General features: G+C 31.5%; 1 protein-coding gene across 1 annotated transcript; it reads left to right on the forward strand.

Moving 5' to 3' along the window:
* Positions 1 to 4049: 4049 nt before the first annotated feature.
* On the forward strand, positions 4050 to 6544 carry LOC139890998 (1-aminocyclopropane-1-carboxylate oxidase 1-like). The gene is made up of 4 exons (XM_071873931.1): positions 4050 to 4186; positions 4572 to 4798; positions 5280 to 5613; positions 6012 to 6544. The coding sequence occupies exons 1-4, from the start codon at positions 4082 to 4084 to the stop codon at positions 6303 to 6305; spliced, it is 960 nt and encodes a 319-aa protein (XP_071730032.1). The 5' UTR covers positions 4050 to 4081; the 3' UTR covers positions 6306 to 6544.
* Positions 6545 to 23301: the final 16757 nt, after the last annotated feature.

Genomic DNA, 23301 nt, shown 5'->3' on the forward strand with positions numbered 1-23301 from the left:
AACAACTAGGATTTTGTTTAGGACAACTTAATTGAGAAATTTATTCACGACGATTAATTTTGGACACCTCAGAATTTATTTTAATTTTTTTACTTTATTATATTTTATATCTTTTATATTTCTTATATTTATTTTATTATTTAGTTTTATTTCTTTTTTACTTTTTATATTATTTTAATTATATATATATATATATATATTTATTTATTTATTTATTTTCTATTTTACTTATTTTTACTTTTTTAATTTTTTTTCAAATTTTTTAATTTTATTTTTTTATTCCAGTGACCAACCGTGTAACAAAATTTGAACACTTAACGAAATTTGACTAACTTTCATTAATAACCTGACAATATTACCCAAATTTTACTTTTTTCAAATAATAATCATTTTTGAGAATGAATTAAAACATAAGATCCTTTCAGGACATAAGGACAAGTCATATTACTTTGATTGGCAATTTGGGACACTTACGTTATCCTTTTGGACCATTTGCCCATGGTAGGGTAAAAAACCAAAAGTACCCTCATGTGCTTGGCACGTGACCATAGTTAACAGAAATTTTTAGTGGTCGTTAGACCGAAGAACTAAATGCGTAACTAAAGGCAAACGTGGGTGACCAACCACGTCAAGAAAAAACATAAGTGGTTATCTTGCAATTTTGAACAAACGTTAAGGACCAACTGGGTAATTTTGTCTAAAGTACACATTATCGTTTCATCCGTGCATACGACATTAAATTTTAAATAGGGTCATCTTTAGTATAATGTACAATATACACACTGATGAAATGGACTTTTAACACGAGCATCTTAACCACTAAAATCGCTATCGCTATGATAATTCATTTAAAAGTTACCTGAACAACCATAATAAAAAATGACCAAATAAACAGATCAAGAGTAAGATATTACTCTATATATCTAAATTACTCTATATATCTAAATGGCATAGGTCAAATGAATAGTATCACTTATAATTTTCACAAATTCACCTCGAACTTTTTATATTTTCACACTTCAACCCCGCCCTTTACAATACTTAACTTTATAGGTTTTATAAACTTATCACAAAGTTTTTACATTTTATAATTTAACCATTAAACTTCTCATTCATAATAAATCGATCACATAACTACTCTATAAATCTAAATGGCATAGGCCAAATGAATAGCAACACTCATAATTTTCACAAATTCACCTCGAACTTTTATATTTTCACAATTCAACCCCGCCTTTTATAATACCTAACTTTATAGCTTTTACAAACTTACCACAAAGTTTTCACATTTTATAATTTAACCATTAAACTTCCCATTTATTATAAATCGACCACATAATTTTTACTAACTAACAACTATTCATTATTATTATTATTATTATTATTATTATTATTATTATTATTATTATTATTATTATTATTATTATACCTATATCTAAAAGAGAGAGTCCAAATGAATAGTAAGGGTATTTTCGACTTTTCAATTTTCTTTTTTTTAAATACTTAACAAAATTTCATTTGCACAACAAAGCCCCCTACACTTTTATTTGCACAAATCGCCCCCTCATACAGGGGTATAAACTGTCAAATTATTATTTTCATAAAAAATCTTAAGTAAACTCCACTCAAATATTCAGCGGGTCATATCTTCTCGCTCGCATCGAGTCAAATTTTCCCGACACCATCGTTAAACTCGAAATAATTTTAGGAACACAATGTCACTAGCTATACGCAAAACGGACGCTTTTTAAAAAACGCTAAATATTTGGGGTACTTTTCATACACGTTTATTTTGCGTTAAATTTTTAAAAATCGAAAATTCCATAGCGAAACGCAGAGATGCACACATATTGTTAATTTAAAATAACATTTAAATCTTTCACGGGTTATACATTTTAGTTCGACTCGAGTTGCGCTTCAACGACATCATCGTTAGCCACGAAATAATTTTACAAACTAAACTAAACGCAATAAAATACATTGAATATCGAACACCCGGCGTGAAGCGAGGGTTCGAACACTAGCTATATCTAAAAGAGAGAGGGGTAATGAATAGTGCTCAAGGGCATTTTTGACTTTTCATATTTTTTTTTAACTTAACTAAATTTCATTTGCACAACAAAACCCCCCACACTTTCTTTGAAAAATCAAATCGGCCCCTCATACAGGGGATAAAAGTGTCAAATTACCATTTTCATAAAAAATCTTAAATAAACTCCACCCAAATATTCAACGGGCCATATCTTCTCGCTCGCAACGAGTCATATTTTTCTGACGCCATCGTTAAACTCGAAATAATTTTAGGAACACAATGTCACTAGCTATACGCAAAACGGACGCATTTTAAAAAACGCTAAATATTTGGGGTACGTTTCATACACGTTGATTTTGCGTTAAATTTTTAAAAGTCGGCAATTCCATAGCGAAACGCGGAGATGCACATATATTGTTAACTTAAAATAACATTTAAATCTTTCACGGGTTATACCTTTTAGTTCGACTCGAGTTGCGCTTCAACGACATCATCGTTAGCCACGAAATAATTTTACAAACTAAACGCAACAAAATACATTGAAAACCGAACCCCCGGCGCGAAGCGAGGGTTCGTACACTAGTTATTATTAAATGGCATATGCCAAATGAATAGTAACACTCATAATTTTCACAAATTCACCTCGAACTTTTATATTTTTACAATTCAACCCCGCCCTTTATAATACTTAACTTTATAGCTTTTACAAACTTACCACAAAGTTTTCACATTTTATAATTTAACCATTAAACTTCCCATTTATTATAAATCGACCACATAATTTTTACTAACTAAGAACTATTCATTATTATTATTATTATTATTATTATTATTATTATTATTATTATTATTATTATTATTATTATTATTATTATTATTAATATTATTATTATTATTATTATTATTATTATTATTATTATTATTTCAACCACATAATTTTTCACTTTATTATTGTTTAACTTTTTCCTTATTATAAATTAACTACGTAACACATTATATATATATATATATATATATATATATATATATATATATATATATATATATATATATATATATATATATATATATATATATATATATATATATATATATACCTAAAAGACAAAGTTTTATGAATAGCTCTTCCCCATGTTTTAATCGTTTGTACGTCGTGCAAAAAGGTTGTACCCACAATGACACCACACTAAACATTGACAACCATTATAAACTTTAGGGCGCCAAATGTAAATTCCTAGGGTAAAAAAATGTAAACTCCATAGGGGTCTAAAGTTAAACTTCAAGGGCCAAATCGTAACTTCTTTATTTTCCATAAAACTCCCCAACAAATCCACCTAAATTTTTAACAGCCTTTAAATTTTCGTACGATTCGGGATAGGTTTAACCGATATAACCGTTAAACACGAAATAATTTTACGAACCAAACAAAACAAATTATATTCGAAACGGAGTCCCGACGCGAAGCGAGGGCTCCTCCACTAGTTAGCTCTATCCAGCAGGAAGTAGGTAATTTCTTACATTGACAGATTAACCCGATGTTAATTCATGTTAAATCTCCTAGCAGCCTTAAATTTACTGTCTACATCATTTATATGCTAAAAGTGGGTCCCCAAAATTCCTACCAAGACTAGAAAAATGGATCTCATAGGACCAAATTCTGACTTCATATGTAACAAGTAGTATATAATTCCTTTTTAATATCGATATTGATATGGATTAATTCTAAAGTTTTTGAGGAAACTACGTTGAGAAACAATATGGTAAAATAAGCACAATTTAGGATAGGACCCACATGGGTCAAGAACATTACTTTTCTTACCAAAATATTGGCACCATGGTTGCAAGAAGTTTCCTACTTCATGTTCAGTTTGTTTTTAGCGCCTTAAATCTCCCTATAAAAAGAGGTCATCAGCATTCTGCATTTAACATCGAAAACTACTTCATATAACACACACACACACACACACACACACACACACACACACACACACACACACACACACACTCTTTCACAAAAAAATAAAACATAAAAAAAAAACTAGCCAAAAAATGGCAATCTTCCCATTGATCAACATGGAGAAACTGAATGGTGATGAGAGAGCTACTACCATGGAGATGATTCATGATGCTTGTGAAAACTGGGGATTCTTTGAGGTATGTTATTGTAAATTAACATGTGAATAAATTGTCCATTATCATTTATCAATATATGCAGTGTCGAAAGTATGTAGGGAGGGGCAGAATCAATTTCAAATTTTTATTGCAAAAATTTTAGATATTTTCATTTTGCCCTGAATATATTTTTTTTCTTGCCTGAAAGTCTCCATATTTTATCTAAAAAGCTTTATATTTTGCTTACAAAAAGTTTCTACGCTTTAAAAAAAAATTCTAGTTCCACCACTACATATATGTATATGTCTTCTTCACAAATAACTACATGTATGTATATATTTGAAATCTCAATATTGTTAGGCTAATGGCCCTTTGGTCATACAGTATTTATGTAACTTTATATATGATTTTTGTATGTTATGTTTAGTTGGTGAACCATGGGATATCTCATGAACTACTCGATAAAGTGGAGACAATGACAAAGAATCATTACAAGAAGTGTATGGAACAAAGATTTAAAGAAATGGTGGCAGCTAAAGAATTAGAAGGTGTGAAGGTGGAAGTTAATGATATTGATTGGGAGAGCACTTTCTTTTTGCGCCATCTTCCAACCTCAAACGTCTCTGAAGTACCCGATCTCGAGGACGAATACAGGTTACATTAGATTTTTTATACGAATATATATTTATTGGGCTGTTTTTGACCCTGGATTAACTAGTCCTTAAACCTGTCGTTAACGTGTTTAAATGTACTGTAAATTTCAATAACTGCCACATCAAAAGTCAAACTTAACCACCATGTACAACACATTAAAGCATACTACTAATGATAGGCACAACCTAAGGGTTGTCGTTAGAAAAATCCAAATATTTATCTTCTAACAGGTTAAGAGGGTAAAAAAGATATCAAAAAAAATAAACCACCTAACTCATTTATATGTAAAAAACAAGAAGAATAAGGTTAAGATGATATAAAGTTCAATCATAACTGACACAGTAATAAAATTTTGAAATTTGAATAATTTTGGACAGTGTAGAAAATTAATCATTATGACATGAACATGTTTTAGCTCTATGGGTAACATTCACAACGGTCGACACGAAGTCATTATGTGTTTATTGTGATGATGATGCAGGGAGTTAATGAAGGAATTTGCTGATAAACTAGAGAAATTAGCAGAGGAGCTTTTGGATTTGTTGTGTGAGAATCTTGGCTTAGAAAAAGGTTATCTAAAGAAAGCATTTTATGGATCAAAGGGTCCAAATTTTGGAACCAAGGTTAGCAACTACCCACCATGTCCCACCCCTGACTTGATCAAGGGTCTTAGAGCACATACTGATGCTGGTGGCATTATTTTGCTCTTTCAAGACGACAAAGTCAGCGGTCTCCAGCTTCTAAAAGACGATGAGTGGATCGATGTGCCACCTATGCGCCATTCCATTGTCATCAATCTTGGTGACCAAATTGAGGTGATTCATTATGAACCATGACGTAAAAAATAATAAAGAGTAAACTTTAAAAAATCTTCAAGAATTTTAAACAATGAGTTGACTTGGGTTATGCTTATCAATCATTAACAACCCGTTGACCCGCACTGACGATTTTAGGATCGATACTCAAAGTTTCCTATTTGAGTGGTACTTTGTAAAATTATTTATTTTTTTCAAAAATGACTGTTTCTTCAATAAAAACGTTATTTTCAAGAATATATGGGTCCTATCTTTAAATTCAGTGGTGTAGTATTTTGTAAAAACAAATAATAATAATAAATTCAAACTATTGGTTTGACCCGCCTATTTAGCCACCTTAGTAACAGTGAAGGTTTGTTTAACATGAAAATCTGAGTGGTTTACGCATTGAATTTTAGGTGATTACTAATGGAAAATACAAGAGTGTGATGCATAGAGTTATTGCTCAAACTGATGGAACAAGAATGTCAATTGCGTCTTTCTACAATCCAGGAAACGATGCAGTAATATATCCAGCACAAGCATTATTGGAGAAGGAACCAATGGAGAAAGAACAATCGTACCCGAAATTTGTATTCGATGATTACATGAAACTGTACGCAGGCTTAAAGTTCCAAGCGAAGGAGCCAAGGTTTGAAGCCATGAAAGCAGTGGAAGCTAATGTCGGCTTAGGTCCTGTCGCAACAGCTTAAAACTTAAAAGTAATGTTTGAAATAATAGATAATTATATATTTTTTCATTTCTTCAAGCGATTTGAGAAATTTATACAAGTTCTATATAAATAAAAAAAGTGTGTTACTAGTTATAGCATAGACAAAAGAGTGTTGTAGTAGTGTTTTTTTTTTTTTTAAGTTTTTGAGATTTGATCTTGTACTATATATTTACATTACCATATGGTGTGTAATTGTTTACCTGTTTTTTAACACTTTTAATGACATTTTATGTTTGGTTTGCTATTGTGATAACATGTCTTTTTGGATTTAGTTACAACCAGAACAATACTAGTACATAAATTAGATCGACTATAAAGAACTGGTTATAGATCGATAAGCCTTTATAGATCGATAAGCCTTTATAGATCGATAAGCCTTGACAAATAACTGGCACAACTAAAAATTATGTAAACATCTTTGAGGAACCCAAAATTCAATCGACATTAAAAGTTTGGCAGGAGGATGTAATATACCTCCCCATAGGTGGCAATGTGGGTGAGCAGGCTGGTTCGGTAAAAAGTTAAACAGGTTTTGGTCGAAAAAGTAAATTTGCAATACTTGTCATGTTACAAAGTACATCAGGAGTCCCTTAACAAGGAGCCCTGCAAGCACTCAAAAAAGAAAAGTTAACATGCAATAATTGGCAAAAGTATTCAATACTTATGTAGTGATACAATACATATGGTAAACTTCCAATAATTGGCAAAAGCAATAATCCTTAGTTAAATAATTAATGTCACTTTTTTCTAGTGGAAATAATTAAATAGTAGAAAAATAGCAAGGGATTATCATCATCAATTATAAATTATATATAATATAATATATAATGTGAACGAGGTCCAAAACCAAAGGTATGTAGCCCAATTAGTACTTTAAGAAAACATGCTCAGGCCCATAAGCTAGGTAATCTTTCATTATAATCAACAACCTATATATATATATATATATATATATATATATATATATATATATATATATATATATATATATATATATATATATATATATATATATATGATAACTTCATAAAATAATACATATAAAATATCTGTACTATTGGATTATGATATTAGACACCACAAACTCCTTTATAGCTCTCTAACTTGACAAAGTTGGAGACCTTTTATACTACGGTATCTATTTCAATGCATTATGTTACAATTAGTGTGCACGTCATAACACAAATCTATGTTACCGCTTATATACGGGCCTATGGGGTCACACACTTTAGCATTTAAACGCCAAATATTATATATTGTTGATATATAATTATAACCTATGTTTTGAAAAGCATGATTTAATTAAATAAGATTTAATTAAATATATAATGTATATTATGAGAAAATTTCAAACAAGATATCACGGAGTAACTTAAAAGTAAAATATAGAAGATATGGACCAAAAAGAAGATCTACGAATTTGGTTAAAAACAAGATATAAAACAAAAGGGTTGTTGACACTTAATGGAGTTGGTGAACAACTTTCCCTTTTCTTTTGTTGTTTTGTGGCATCCGAACAATTATAAAAGGGTTTGCTAGTTTTAATATAAATATTACATAAGACTAAGAAAGTGGAAGCAGTAGGTAATGGCCAACAAAATTAAAGGAAATGAGTTGGTTTACAATTTGTGTTCAATCCTTTTGAACAAAACTAGTTACGTAGTGTTGTTTTCTTCTTTAACTATTTAAATAATCATATTGATTGTTTAATGATTTCTAGTTGTTGTTGACAACTCAAAGATAGAAGAAATAAAAGGGATAGATTTGATTTTGCTTTTTAAAGATTAAAGTTATAAACAATATTGGATATTGTAATTTGGGTTATACACGGACTAGCATCCGTTTGGTGTTGCTCGACATGCTGTGTGGATCAACCATAGAAATATTCATACACTTTGAATATATATGTTTCAACATATACGTGGACAATTGATTCTATCGCCCTTGCATCGCTCACTAAAGGTATATGTATATCTAAACTCCTCTTTGTGAATTTATTAGTTGACAATTATTAGTGGTGTAATTGGATCTTGTTGGGATCGTTAATCGTGTGAATGTTTTACTTGAAAGTTTATAATAAAATAAATGATGCTTATTTTAAAGTTAATAAAAGATGTTTATTTACATGTTCCGCTGCGTTTCTAAATTTAAAAGTACAAACGGTTTTCCATCACATTATTCAATAGATGATCGTCGGAGAATCTTAACAGGGGATATGATGGTTGTTGCCCTTTAAATTATGAGTAGGTAATGAAACTACTTGTCTTTTAAGTTCAAACATTTGGCGTTTTGAATAAGTTATACCGGAGTCCGTAAGAAACTGATATGCCAAAGTGAAGACTTGCAAAATTTGCATTATCAATAAAGGAAGTGAGCATGGCCGCCGTCAATAACTTTAATATTGTCGTTCGAAAAAGTATTATATCTTCAAGAAATGAACTTGGATGATGTACAATTAGGATCGATATCGTTAGTAAAAATATATATAATATATATAGTATTAAATTTGCCTATAAGTAATTCTACAAAATATATGTTCAAATAGTATGATTACCAGTCTAATCATAAGTATATAATTTGAACTGCTAATATATCAACATTATGTGACCACTATAAGACAACAGATAACGCGACATTTGTAGCTCCAACAACGCTTACATGGCAAGAGAAACGCCCCACAAACGCATGTAATGGTGCGTTTTTGGATAAAATCAGGCGAGGCGTATGTCAATTTGAAACGCAAGGAGGGAGTCTTTTGCTGGTGATATGGGGCTTTTCAATTAGTTGGCTTGTGTGATAAATTAGCTGGAAGAAATTAGTTGAATGGAGGAAAATTAAAAGTTGGATCTTCATACTTTAAATCTAGGTTTTAAAAGCGAATGAAAAAAAACTGCAAGTTTAAGTGAAGAAGACGATGATGATGTTAAAGGTTTTTTTTTTTTTTTAACTAGTTTAAAACCCGCGCATTCGTGGGTACTTTATCATACAAAATTTCTAAAAAAATTTATTCTTAAAAACTTGTTAATGGTAATGATATACTACGTAAGTAATAGTTGTGAAATATATGTGATAAATAAAGTCACAAATAGTAAAAACATTAAAATTTATAAACACAAAGAAAATAAGTATGATAATTACAAAGAAAAAAACAAAAGATTTACACCAACTATGCAAGTAGGTATAAGTGTGAAATTACAAAGAAAAAACAAAATTTAAGGTTCAAGACGTGTTTGCCAACAACTGGTAATGTTGTAAGTCTGTTGAAGTATGAATTTATTGACAACAATGCTAGTGCGAATTGTTTTGATGTCAGCAATGACTTCAACCTAGTTAATGTTTTTCCGCGAAGTGATCAACCTACAAAAAATGGATAGTTAATAAAGGAATAAAAATAATTTAGCAACCTATAACAATATAGTAGAGGATAATGAGTAAAAATTGAATGGAAATGGAAACCAAAAAATGCAGTAATATTAAATGTTACCTGATGCATATAAGTTGAAAAAGAACTAAAATTTCCGACAACTTGTGAAATACTGTCATAACTCGTCCTTATCCACCTGGACGAAATCATCAACATCTGGTCCCATTGTGAGGTACTCTCCTAAATATGCCAGGAATGACTCCACGTAATGTCTTTAAAATGAGCAAATACACATCGGAAGACTTAATTTGTACCTGAGAATAAACATGCTTTAAAACGTCAACATAAAGTTGGTGAGATATAGGTTTGATGCTAGCAGCGTTATAACTATGGACCACAAGATTTCATATATTTGAACATAATACACTCGCAAGTGTATGTAAAAGTAGTTGAGCACTTGGTAACCATACTTAACATTTAAATCATCGCAGCATATTCTTAAATAATCGCTACACCGTACCAAGTGTAGTATACAGAAACGAAGTACTGTGCAATCGTTGAAAACTGGTCGTCCAGCCCGGTTGGGGTTGTCAGGCCCGATAGATCTATCAACAGGATTCGCGTTTACATTCCTCATGTAAATATTAGCTACCAAGTATAAAGAAATATGTCATGGTACAACTCAACATAGAATTTATTTTGATCACTTGTGTCCATAACGTAAATCATAAAATGCATGTATTCTCATCCTAAATTATTTAGAGTTTAAAAGGGACTATATACTCACCATACTGTATTTTGTAGTAAAAATACATATAACACCATTTAACAAGTATAAGGTTGGCCTCGGATTCACGAACCTATATCAAATATATATATTAAAACCTATAATATAATCAAGTAAGTTTATATATTAATTTTAGTAATATACTTTATATTTTTATTTCTTATCTTGTTAATAATTAGTTAATATTTATTTAATTTTTTTTTTTTTAACTTAAGTAAATCCTTGAATATTAATATATCACATACTAATAATAACTGATAATCTTTATAATGATAATTTTTAATAAAAAGATAAATTTAATAAAAATGATATTTAATAATAATAATGATGGTTTTTGTTATTAATAATAATTTTAACAATAATGATTCTTTTAATAATAAAATAATTTTAATTTTAATCCTAATAATAATATCAGTATTAGTAATAATAATAATAATTTTTGGTGATATATTGTTAATGATAATATTTATAATAATAATAATGATATTCTAATTAATTTTGTTAATATTAATGGTAATAATAATTAAGATATCAATTTATACCTTGGAATCACTAAAAAGGGATAGACTGCCAAGGACGGGACTCGAACCCACGACCTCCCGCTCACACCCTATCACCCTAAACCACTCATCTGTTTACTGCCTTTCTGATAAATATGAAACCCGTTAATAATTAACTACTCTTTTCGGCCCAACTAATATTTTTCAGCCCATTGAAAAATATAAAAAAATCTAGGCCCATTTACACAATCTCAGGCCCAGCTATAGAGTTAAAAAGGCCTACTGCCAGTTTCCAGAAGACACGTTAATTAGGTTTGTGAATATTAACAGCTGGAAAGTTAGAAATTATTTGTGGGGTTCGGTTCTTTCCTTCTTCTTCTTAACCGACAGTCACAAGGAGATTACACACTTCATAATCATCTTCATCATCACTTTCCCCTTGTCTCTTTAATCATCATCCCCATCATCATCACGACATCATAATATCAATTGTCATAAAATAGGCTGGATGGGATGGTGTGTATGTGTGTTGTTTGTCGATAGAAACAGATGTAAGCAGACAAATTTCAGTGGCGACAACAAGTGGGTTTCGATGGTTTGTGGTTTGAACAAGAAAACAGAAGTAGAAACAGGTGGGGATGATTGCTGTCGAGCCGTCATAGCAGCGAGAATAGATCTGTAGCAGAAATCAACAATAATAACGAGTGATATGCAGCAGTTTATTGAGGTTCTGGCTGTAAAACGTTTGCAGATTGATCATTTTATGGGTGGTGACCGAACTAAGAAGCAACATTGTAGCTTGTTGATGGTTCGTGGTGGATTTATGGTGGTTTTAGTTTTAAACAAAAGCTGGAATAGAAGAATTCATCGAAGGTTTGTCGTAATCGAAGCTAGAATTAGAATAAATTGTGGTTTCGTTGTTGCACGATGATGAACAGGAAAACAAAAGCAGAAGCATTACAGTAGCACATCACGAAGTAGTTGAAGGTTGCAGCTTCAAACGTAGATGGTGTTATCTATGGTTTATATAGTGTGCCTGTTCGAAAATAGTAAACAGTATACAAAGGGAAATTTTTAAGCCGATGTTCAAGGGTGTTGATCGTGGTGGTTCTCGGACATAACAGAAACATTTTATGGTGGCGAATGGTGGTCAAAGTGTTTGAGTTATGTTGAGGATGGAATTGTTTAGTCTTCTAAAAGAAATATAGAAAAGAAACAAAAGTAAGGGGAAACGAAAAGTGATGGGTGTTGTTGATGAAGTTCACGGGTTGATGGTGACTAAATGGGTTGAGTTTTTAACCCGTCGAACAACAGGAATGGTAGTTCATTGCTGTAGCATCAATTGTAGCTGCTGCAGTAGGTTCGATCAAGTATGAAGTAAACGAAAGATATGCAAGTTGGAGTGATGATGGAAGGTTATAAGGTGATGGTTCAACGAGTGTGAAGTTGGTGAAACTGATCAATCTTAAGCATGTATATCTATATTTATATTTATAATTTATGATGTAACTACAAATCAAAGACAGTGAATCTTTCCTAAATAATTCAATCACGGGATAATTAACTGTTTCTCTTTTGAATTTTAAATCCGTTGACATAAATAAATAAAATAATATAATAGTAATTATAAAATATCTTCAAATAAAGCATGTGATAATAATAACTGTCCTCTTTTCAAACTAGTAATCTTCTACAACAACCAATCATCAAGGACCCTTTCTCAAATCAATAACGAGTTTGAGCTCTATTTAATTAACGAGCCGAGCTCGAGTTAAAAATCCAAAGCTTGAACCGAGCCTAAATTTTACATAACCTATTTATGGACCAACATTTATTTTTATATTCTCATTAGTCCAAATTAAACTTATTTAAATAATGATCGAATGACCAGCATGTTAATATCATATAACAATTAAATTCAAATTTCATTATATTTATATAACTATGTGTTTAATAATAGTTTGAATTATATCTTAATGTTATTTTTCATACTTAATTCCGACAATTAATAGTTTATTAATAATTAATATATTTAAAGTTATTATATATAATTATTTATATCTAATTATTTACACACATATATCTTATTTAAAATTAATTGTTCGTAAATCGTCGAGAACAGCCGAAGGTCAATTGGATATATGAAATAGTTCAAAAATTTTGAGACTCAGATTAATAGACTATGCTTATCATGTTAAAATTACACTATCGTATCGAGAGTTTCGTTTAAAATTAGTCAAAATTTTTCGGGTCGTTACATTACCCACCCGTTAAAGAAATTTCGTCCCTGAAATTTGAGTGAGGTCGTCATGGCTAACAATAAAATTGTTTTTATGACGAATATGAGTTGATAAAATAGAGTTTTATCATTATTGATTAATATAGATAAAACAATTCGATTACTTGAAGCGTATGAGTGGAGCTATCATAAAAGATCGAGATAGAGATTTAACTTTTTACGTAGTCATGGTGAATTTCCGGAATTCATGGAATCTAAATAAAATCTTCTAATCAGAAAGAAAATGAAATAGCACGATTTATTAGCAAACTTTTGGAGTTACGGAAGAACAGAAATATCAAGGAAATATTTCCGTGATATGCTTAGAGATTAAGTAGAATGAAAGAGTTATGTAACATGGCACATGATGAGGATAAGGTCTGTGAATCATCATCACGTTATATTAGAAATTTAGCATGACTTACTGTAATATAACCACGTTGGCCCGGCGTCATTATATTATACTAACTCATGCTTCAATTCCCAACACTTCTCCAATAATCATTCATAATTTAAACTCAAATCTTATAGAAGGATAGAAACTAAAACAGTTTCTTTTATGATGTAACATGGATAGAACGAGGAGATAGATAATTTCGGACGAGAAGAGTTATGAAAATATCCTCAGAAATATCGAAGATACTTATGATAATATTTTGGAATTTTCTAAGTTCGAAGGTTGATGAAGAAAAATTTTCCGTAAGATTTTAACATGACCTCGGAGCAAGATATTCTCTAAAGTTTTCATCGGATCCAGAATTATCTGGATTCTTTGAATATAGGGTTTGGTCCTTGTATTTGTTCTTTGTTTACTTCACGGTTAGCTCAATCCGTTTTTCAGTACCAAATTTTCTATCGAGCGTTTCCAACACTCTATTCTTTTATCATCACTTTTGGACATTAAGACCATTTACTACATGCTGCTTCGTTAGCATTTTCAAAGTTAACGGATCTGGATCATTGGTTATCAAATCGAGGTGTTTTCAGGAGAATTGCGTTTTTAGATGATTAGATGCTGATGGTAGTATGGTGGAATATAAAAGGTTCTCTGGTAACACTAACTAAGCACGTATATACTCCGAGGTTATAATATGGTTGTTTTGAACGAAAAGTCGAAATCAACTTGCTGGAGCTGTGACAAAATTTGGCTAATTTGGAAAGGAATTGCAAAGTTATTTTGGGTAATAATAACGCCGAAGGAGCTAGCACAGATATGTGTTAAACGTTTACTCAGGTTCCGAGAGCTTTTCAGGTGCATAACTATATGCATCAATCTTTTCTTCCGTAGATGAAGTGCGGCTGGTTCATCCTCTCGATCGAGGTATTTTCAAGAATCATGAAAGATTTGAACACGGTTTGGAATCGTCAAGATATAAATGAGGTTTAAGATGAAATCAAGTGGCAACTTGAAGAATTGTTTAGTTTCATATGTTATAATCAATATTTTAATTCATTTTAATTGTCCAAAGTTAGCAGTCCAATAGTCCAATTGTCCAATAGTCCAATGCATTCATATATAATTTAATATATAATATTCGAATTAATTAATACGTATCGTGACCCGTGTACCGATCTCAGTATTGACCACAACTCAAACCATATATATATTTTGGAATCAAACTCAACCCTGTATAGCCAACTCCAACATTCACATATAGAGTGTCTATGGTTGTTCCGAAATATATATATATATATAGATGGGTCGATATGATAGGTCGAAACCTTGTATACGTGTCTCGTTATTTAAAGTGCGTAAAATAAATAAATATGTATCATGACCCGTGTACAACGTATTTTCTCAGAATTAATCCGACGTATTGTGTACATGTGTCCCGATTTAAAGTGCTTAAAAGTAAATAACAGAAATTAAATGACGATAAATAAAATTGCGATAATTAAATTGCGATAAATAAAATGTAACTAGTTAGCTTGGAACAGTTAGCTAGGAACAGTTAGTGTGGATTCTTAACAAAATTTCAATTAGTTAATTCGTTTGTTTCTAACAAATTTTATTTTGTCCAATGTTTTCTTCATTATGCCACTTGTTGGATTCTGATAGATCAAAATTCAAATATGAAATTGAAAAGAAAATGGTTATTCTGCGGTGAACGGATTCGTATCTCTGTGAATGTAAATAGAATAGTAAATGACCGTTGAATCGGATTTGAAGAATGTACAGTGTAACTTATTAATGTGAAACCCAAATATTCCCCGGGTGTTACCCACCCGTTAAAATATTTTCATCATTAACAGTTGTACAAAAGAATTTTTAATTACAATCTTTATGAAAATATACATACATATATATATATTCTTCAGATGTAATCATGGATTTTATGAGTTAATAAGATATTAAACTCATTTGATTTATCGTTAGAACTAGATTACATAATCTTTAAAACTTTAGAAATTACATAATCACCATGTCGAGCGAAGATAATCGATGTAGAACGATATGTAGAACCAAGATCATACTCGTGGTGTAGATTATAATATGGCGGCGTGTGGTGTTGAAACTTGGGTTGTTAGTGGTACTGGTATTGATGTTTGTGGTATTGTTGGTGTCGGTGATGTTGCTGAAGCTGATACGTTTTGCACCATATTTTCCAACGCCACGACTCGAACGTGAAGCTCGTTGACTTCTTCTATTATTCCGGGATGATTGTCGGTTGGAACGAGCGGATACATAAGGTTTAGAATTGTAGATAGAATATAATCGTGGCAAGATATTCGGCCAACGAGAGTGAAAATGGTGTTTCGGATTGGTTCGCCGGTGAGTGCTTCAGGTTCATCGCCAAGAGAGAAATTTGGTTGATGAAAAGGATCGCCTTCTTCGCGTCTCCATTGATTAAATTGACTACGAACCCATCAGATGAATCAGGGATGACTGATTGATTGATTCATTCTGGTGACACTGCTTCTGGGCTGGAGTGGGACTCCATATCGGAATCCGAGGGACTTGAACTAATGGTGAGTTCCATTGCGTACGAGTGAATAAAGGATTATGAGGTGATTTTTGGATATCAGATGATATTCTAATTACATAGAATATCTATGCATAGTACAGAAGATCTCGTAGATTACGGAGAGATTAAGGAAACGTGTCAGATAGAGTATACAGTAACAGATACGCTAAGATATGAATTTATCTGTACACTATCTATCAAATAAGTGCAGGAAGTCGTGTCTAGACCTAGGAATGATAAGCAGGTAATTTTTCCACTAGGAATGATAAACAATACATATAATATGCAGCTAAGGTCGAAGTCCAGGCTTGCTAATACATCCTAACAGCTATCAATTAGACACATTAATGCAAGACCTGGTTCGCTAGGACCAACGCTCTGATACCACATGTCATAACCCGTCCTTATCCACCTGGACGAAATCATCAACATCTGGTCCCATTGCGAGGTACTCTCCTAAATATGCCAGGAATGACTCCACGTAATGTCTTTAAAATGAGCAAATGCACAGCGGAAGACTTAATTTGTACCTGAGAATAAACATGCTTTAAAACGTCAACATAAAGTTGGTGAGATATAGGTTTGATGCTAGCAGCGTTATAACTATGGACCACAAGATTTCATATATTTGAACATAATACACTCGCAAGTGTATGTAAAAGTAGTTGAGCACATGGTAACCATACTTAACATTTAAATCATCGCAGTATATTCTTAAATAATCGCTACACCGTACCAAGTGTAGTATACAGAAACGAAGTACTGTGCAACCGTTGAAAACTGGTCGTCCAGCCCGGTTGGGGTTGTCAGGCCCGATAGATCTATCAACAGGATTCGCGTTTACATTCCTCATGTAAATATTAGCTACCAAGTATAAAGAAATATGCCATGGTACAACTCAACATAGAATTTATTTTGATCACTTGTGTCCATAACGTAAATCATAAAATGCATGTATTCTCATCCCAAATTATTTAGAGTTTAAAAGGGACTATATACTCACCATACTGTATTTTGTAGTAAAAATACATATAACACCATTTAACAAGTATAAGGTTGGCCTCGGATTCACGAACCTATATCAAATATATATATTAAAACCTATAATATAATCAAGTAAGTTTATATATTAATTTTAGTAATATACTTTATATTTTTATTTCTTATCTTGTTAATAATTAGTTAATATTTATTTAATTTTTTTTTTAACTTAAGTAAATCCTTGAATATTAATATATCACATACTAATAATAACTGATAATCTTTATAATGATAATTTTTAATAAAAAGATAAATTTAATAAAAATGATATTTAATAATAATAATGATGGTTTTTGTTATTAATAATAATTTTAACAATAATGATTCTTTTAATAATAAAATAATTTTAATTTTAATCCTAATAATAATATCAGTATTAGTAATAATAATAATAATTTTTGGTGATATATTGTTAATGATAATATTTATAATAATAATAATGATATTCTAATTAATTTTGTTAATATTAATGGTAATAATAATTAAGATATCAATTTATACCTTGGAATCACTAAAAAGGGATAGACTGCCAAGGACGGGACTCGAACCCACGACCTCCCGCTCACACCCTATCACCCTAAACCACTCATCTGTTTACTGCCTTTCTGATAAATATGAAACCCATTAATAATTAACTACTCTTTTCGGCCCAACTAATATTTTTCAGCCCATTGAAAAATAAAAAAAATCTCGGCCCATTTACACAATCTCAGGCCCAGCTATAGAGTTAAAAGGCCTACTGCCAGTTTCCAGAAGACACGTTAATTAGGTTTGTGAATATTAACAGCTGGAAAGTTAGAAATTATTTGTGGGGTTCGGTTCTTTCCTTCTTCTTCTTAACCGACAGTCACAAGGAGATTACACACTTCATAATCATCTTCATCATCACTTTCCCCTCGTCTCTTTAATCATCATCACGACATCATAATATCAATTGTCATAAAACAGGCTGGATGGGATGGTGTGTATGTGTGTTATTTGTCGATAGAAACAGATGTAAACAGACAAATTTCAGTGGCGACAACAAGTGGGTTTCGATGGTTTGTGGTTTGAACAAGAAAACAGAAGTAGAAACAGGTGGGGATGATTGTTGTCGAGCCGTCATAGCAGCGAGAATAGATCTGTAGCAGAAATCAACAATAATAACGAGTGATATGCAGTAGTTTATTGAGGTTCTGGCTATAAAACGTTTGCAGATTGATCATTTTATGGGTGGTGACCGAACTAAGAAGCAACATTGTAGCTTGTTGATGGTTCGTGGTGGATTTATGGTGGTTTTAGTTTTAAACAGAAGCCGGAATAGAAGAATTCATCGAAGGTTTGTCGTAATCGAAGCTAGAATTAGAATAAATTGTGGTTTTGTTGTTGCACGATGATGAACAGGAAAACAAAAGCAGAAGCATTACAGTAGCACATCACGAAGTAGTTGAAGGTTGCAGCTTCAAACGTAGATGGTGTTATCTATGGTTTATATAGTGTGACTGTTCGAAAATAGTAAACAGTATATAAAGGGAAATTTTTAAGCCGATGTTCAAGGGTGTTGATCGTGGTGGTTCTCGGACATAACAGAAACATTTTATGGTGGTGAATGGTGGTCAAAGTGTTTGAGTTATGTTAAGGATGGAATTGTTTAGTCTTCTAAAAGAAATATAGAAAAGAAACAAAAGTAAGGGGAAACGAAAAGTGATGGGTGTTGTTGATGAAGTTCACGGGTTGATGTGACTAAATGGGTTGAGTTATTAACCCGTCGAACAACAGGAATGGTAGTTCATTGCTGTAGCATCAATTGTAGCTGCAGCAGTAGGTTCGATCAAGTATGAAGTAAACGAAAGATATGCAAGTTGGAGTGATGATGGAAGGTTATAAGGTGATGGTTCAACGAGTGTGAAGTTGGTGAAACTGATCAATCTTAAGCATGTATATCTATATTTATATTTATAATTTATGATGTAACTACAAATCAAAGACAGTGAATCTTTCCTAAATAATTCAATCACGGGATAATTAACTGTTTCTCTTTTGAATTTTAAATCCGTTGACATAAATAAATAAAATAATATAATAGTAATTATAAAATATCTTCAAATAAAGCATGTGATAATAATAACTGTCCTCTTTTCAAACTAGTAATCTTCTACAACAACCAATCATCAAGGACCCTTTCTCAAATCAATAACGAGTTTGAGCTCTATTTAATTAACGAGCCGAGCTCGAGTTAAAAATCCAAAGCTTGAACCGAGCCTAAATTTTACATAACCTATTTATGGACCAACATTTATTTTTATATTCTCATTAGTCCAAATTAAACTTATTTAAATAATGATCGAATGACCAGCATGTTAATATCATATAACAATTAAATTCAAATTTCATTATATTTATATAACTATGTGTTTAATAATAGTTTGAATTATATCTTAATGTTATTTTTCATACTTAATTCCGACAATTAATAGTTTATTAATAATTAATATATTTAAAGTTATTATATATAATTATTTATATCTAATTATTTACACACATATATCTTATTTAAAATTAATTGTTCGTGAATCGTCGAGAACAGCCGAAGGTCAATTGGATATATGAAACAGTTTAAAAATTTTGAGACTCAGATTAATAGACCATGCTTATCATGTTAAAATTACACTATCGTATCGAGAGTTTCGTTTAAAATTAGTCGAAATTTTTTGGGTCGTTACAAATACTCTCATATATATTGTGAGTAGTCTTTGATACCTTATATGTGGAACCTGTTTCAAGAAAATATTATATAATATAATATCCATAATACTAATAATATTACATTTGGAATAAAATGTTTTGGGATGTTTTAAGCATTGAGATTAAACTTGAGAAAGCCTTCAACACCTTTGCCCCATTTTCAAGATAAACTTTTTCAGTTCCCTTTTGACTGATTGGAAATCATCATAAGTTTACCTGATCCAGTCATCCATACATGGGTCAGTAATATTGCCTCTAAGTTAGATACTACATCTTCAGGGGAGAACACTGAATAATCGATACATTAAGGTTTAGCTTTGTGCAATATTTTTTTATTCTTAATTCTTAATCTATGTAAAAAATCAAAACGATTTAAACTAATAAGCTCTAAAATGATCTTAAATTTATCGAAACATAAAAAAGAGCTCCAAAACAATATAAACTTCCCCTAACATCTTACAAATAAAGCAAAACAAATCACCCTATAAAGTGATTTCAATCGAATAAGTAACATGTTAAGCTTTGAACATAACATGTGAATTGTAATATTTACTAGGGCTGAGCAGGAAACCGAATTAACCGAACCGTAACCGTATTAACCGATAAAACCGATAAAACTGAATCAAATTAACCAAACCGAACAAATTACCGTGGATGTGGTTAACACTTATGAATTAACCGAAGTTTGTGGGGCGGTTATGAAAATAATAAATACCCGCACCACTTTAACCGACCCGCCCCATTATCATTGATTACTTTTTACGTGTAAAAAATAGTACTTACATATCATTGACCAAACCATATAAAGAATGTGAACTAATTAACTCCAATCTATACACTTACGACTATGTTCCAGTTTTAGTTAGATTGCTTGTGAAGTTGTGAGTAACATCATTATAAGTGACTATATATGTTCTGTGTTAGTTAATTGATTTTAATTTTAATAATTGGAAAAGAAAAATGGTCATGGACTCATGGCTTCATGGCTTCTGTTCAAACCAAATTACGGAGTATATTGCACATAATATCATTATATTTGTGTTAACTGATCAATGACTGATAAATGAAGTTTGAAGATTATTTAACAGTTTCAAAACTCTACATGAAAAAATGATTATTCTAGTCATTTATGTACTTTGCATGTATTTGAAGTGTAAAAGCTACACTCTCTAATTCTTATTTTGGATTAGAAATATGAGAAAAAACCTACTCATATATTTAAATGTGAGTTTCATTAGTATTAGACATAAACCGATTAACTTTTTTTTACCCATAAACGGTTAACCAAATTACCGTTTTATACCTATTCATTAACCGATTTATCCAAATTAACTAAACCGTTTTTAACCGAACCAAACGGTTAAAAATGTTAAATAACCGAAGTATTGGTTATGGGTGCGGGTTCCGCACAAAACCGCCCCCAACCGCCCCACGCTCACCCTTAATATTTACCAACTCATGTGTTTCAACAATTACCTTCACCTTTGCATGTGTTTACATTGTGCCACAGTAACAATACCCAAATCCCAATGTCTTGATAGATAGGTACAGCTACATGATAAACATTATAAACCTATATAAGGACAGACTAAATGGAATAGCCTCTATTACAAAAAATCAATTGGAAGGAAATTCTTAATCCTACTTTCATAGTACATCGAGTCCAAAGAATGTTAAACATATAGTTAACACAAATCATAAACAAACATTCTAATATCATTACCAAAAACCACTGGCCTTCCACATCGAGCCTTAGTAGGGCAGACCTGCGATAGTTGCCAAGCAACCCGGGTTTGATTCCGAGGAGGGGGAGGTTTCCTTCGGGATTCTCGGGATTAGTAGCCAAGCAACCCGGGACCCGCGATTAGTTGCCAAGCAACCCGGGATCGATCCTTGGAGTTTCCTACCTAGCGTGCGTGGGTGCAAATGAGAGCATTCGATGCCACTCAAGCCGTTCAAAAATAAAATATCATTACCAAAAATCGATGAACCACATCAACAAGTAATAGAGAACAACCCTTGTCCAAAGCCAAACCCAACAATGAATAGCCCAATAGAAAGCCTATATATTGTTGGTAGTCATTTAGGGTTAGGCATTCAGCAAATTTGGTAAGAGTTTTGGTTATCAGCTCTTGAGCTTGGGCAGTTAGATTCTCTGGTGAGATCTACTGATTTTAGGCAGAAGATCTTTTGATTTTTAATGAATTATTTTATCGTGTATTTTATCTTCACTTAATAAACAATCATCCATATATCATTCTCTGTTCTTCATATTATTATTCCATTATTAAATTGGTATTCACAATCTGCTGCTATACAACAATTAACTGCTGTTACTATTTTGTTTCTTATCAATTGGTTCCATATTATAGCATAGCACATAAGCAATAAAGAACAATAAAAAGCAACAACTGACGACAGAGAACACGTAAACTTAACAGAGCAAAAACGACACAATATCAGTGACATGTAAAAGAATACCGTCGGTCGTACATGAGACAAAAGAAAACAAGTGTTGACTGATCCTGATGACGTACATTATCTGCAAAATTGTTGGGGAAACTGATAGGCCGGAAGCTGCAAACATAAGCAAAAACAGAGTTAAAAAAAAAACCCAAATATAGTATAAAAAAAATTGAAAAGTGAAAGGTAATTCAGATAATAAGAAAAAACTATAAAGGGCATCTCTAGCAACGCAAGCAGCATTGTCTGCCACCACCCGAGAAGCAAAAGATTATAGAGTCCAAGCTGAAGATACATGCATAGATAGTGGTTTTGTCTGTCAAAAATTATATATAAGTTTTAAACTACACCTCTAAATCTTCATTGACAGTGAACAATGGCTTATATATAACTTTTTTCATGTATAATCATAAACAGCCAGTAAATATACAAAGTAGTTTTTATATAACAAAATGCAACTTTAAACATCATAAATAACTTAAAAAACTAAACATAAACTAAGAATACAACAAAATGTACCTTCAAACCTTGCATGGCCTTCAGTTGACAACAACACAACAAATGAATCAGTTTTACTGACGCCACCATCATACAAACCACCATCTGAAGATGTAAATGACAAAACACAACAAATTCAGAAAACCCGCATTCATAGATTGTCATTTCTACGAAGTTTTGTGTAGTCATATGTCATCAAATTCGTTTACCTGACCAACAAAGATAGCCGCAAGTGATAATCTTAAAGCCACATACTTTCAGCAATTACCACATCCTCATGTTGGGAATATTTAGCATACTAAGAAAAATAACAGCATAAAAAACTTGTAAAGCTACCTTTTAAATGCTTTGGCAA

Source organism: Rutidosis leptorrhynchoides, chromosome 2, assembly GCF_046630445.1.
Source record: "Rutidosis leptorrhynchoides isolate AG116_Rl617_1_P2 chromosome 2, CSIRO_AGI_Rlap_v1, whole genome shotgun sequence".
NCBI classification, from domain to species: Eukaryota; Viridiplantae; Streptophyta; class Magnoliopsida; order Asterales; family Asteraceae; genus Rutidosis; species Rutidosis leptorrhynchoides.

What these genes read in the sequence shown, in the direction of transcription:
- LOC139890998 (XM_071873931.1), top strand. Translation starts at nt 4,082, where the DNA reads ATGGCAATCTTCCCATTGATCAACATGGAGAAACTGAATGGTGATGAG. An exon ending in AAAACTGGGGATTCTTTGAG is followed by an intron (nt 4,187 to 4,571) that starts GTATGTTATTGT and finishes TGTTATGTTTAG; the next exon opens with TTGGTGAACCATGGGATATC. An exon ending in ATCTTGGTGACCAAATTGAG is followed by an intron (nt 5,614 to 6,011) that starts GTGATTCATTAT and finishes ATTGAATTTTAG; the next exon opens with GTGATTACTAATGGAAAATA.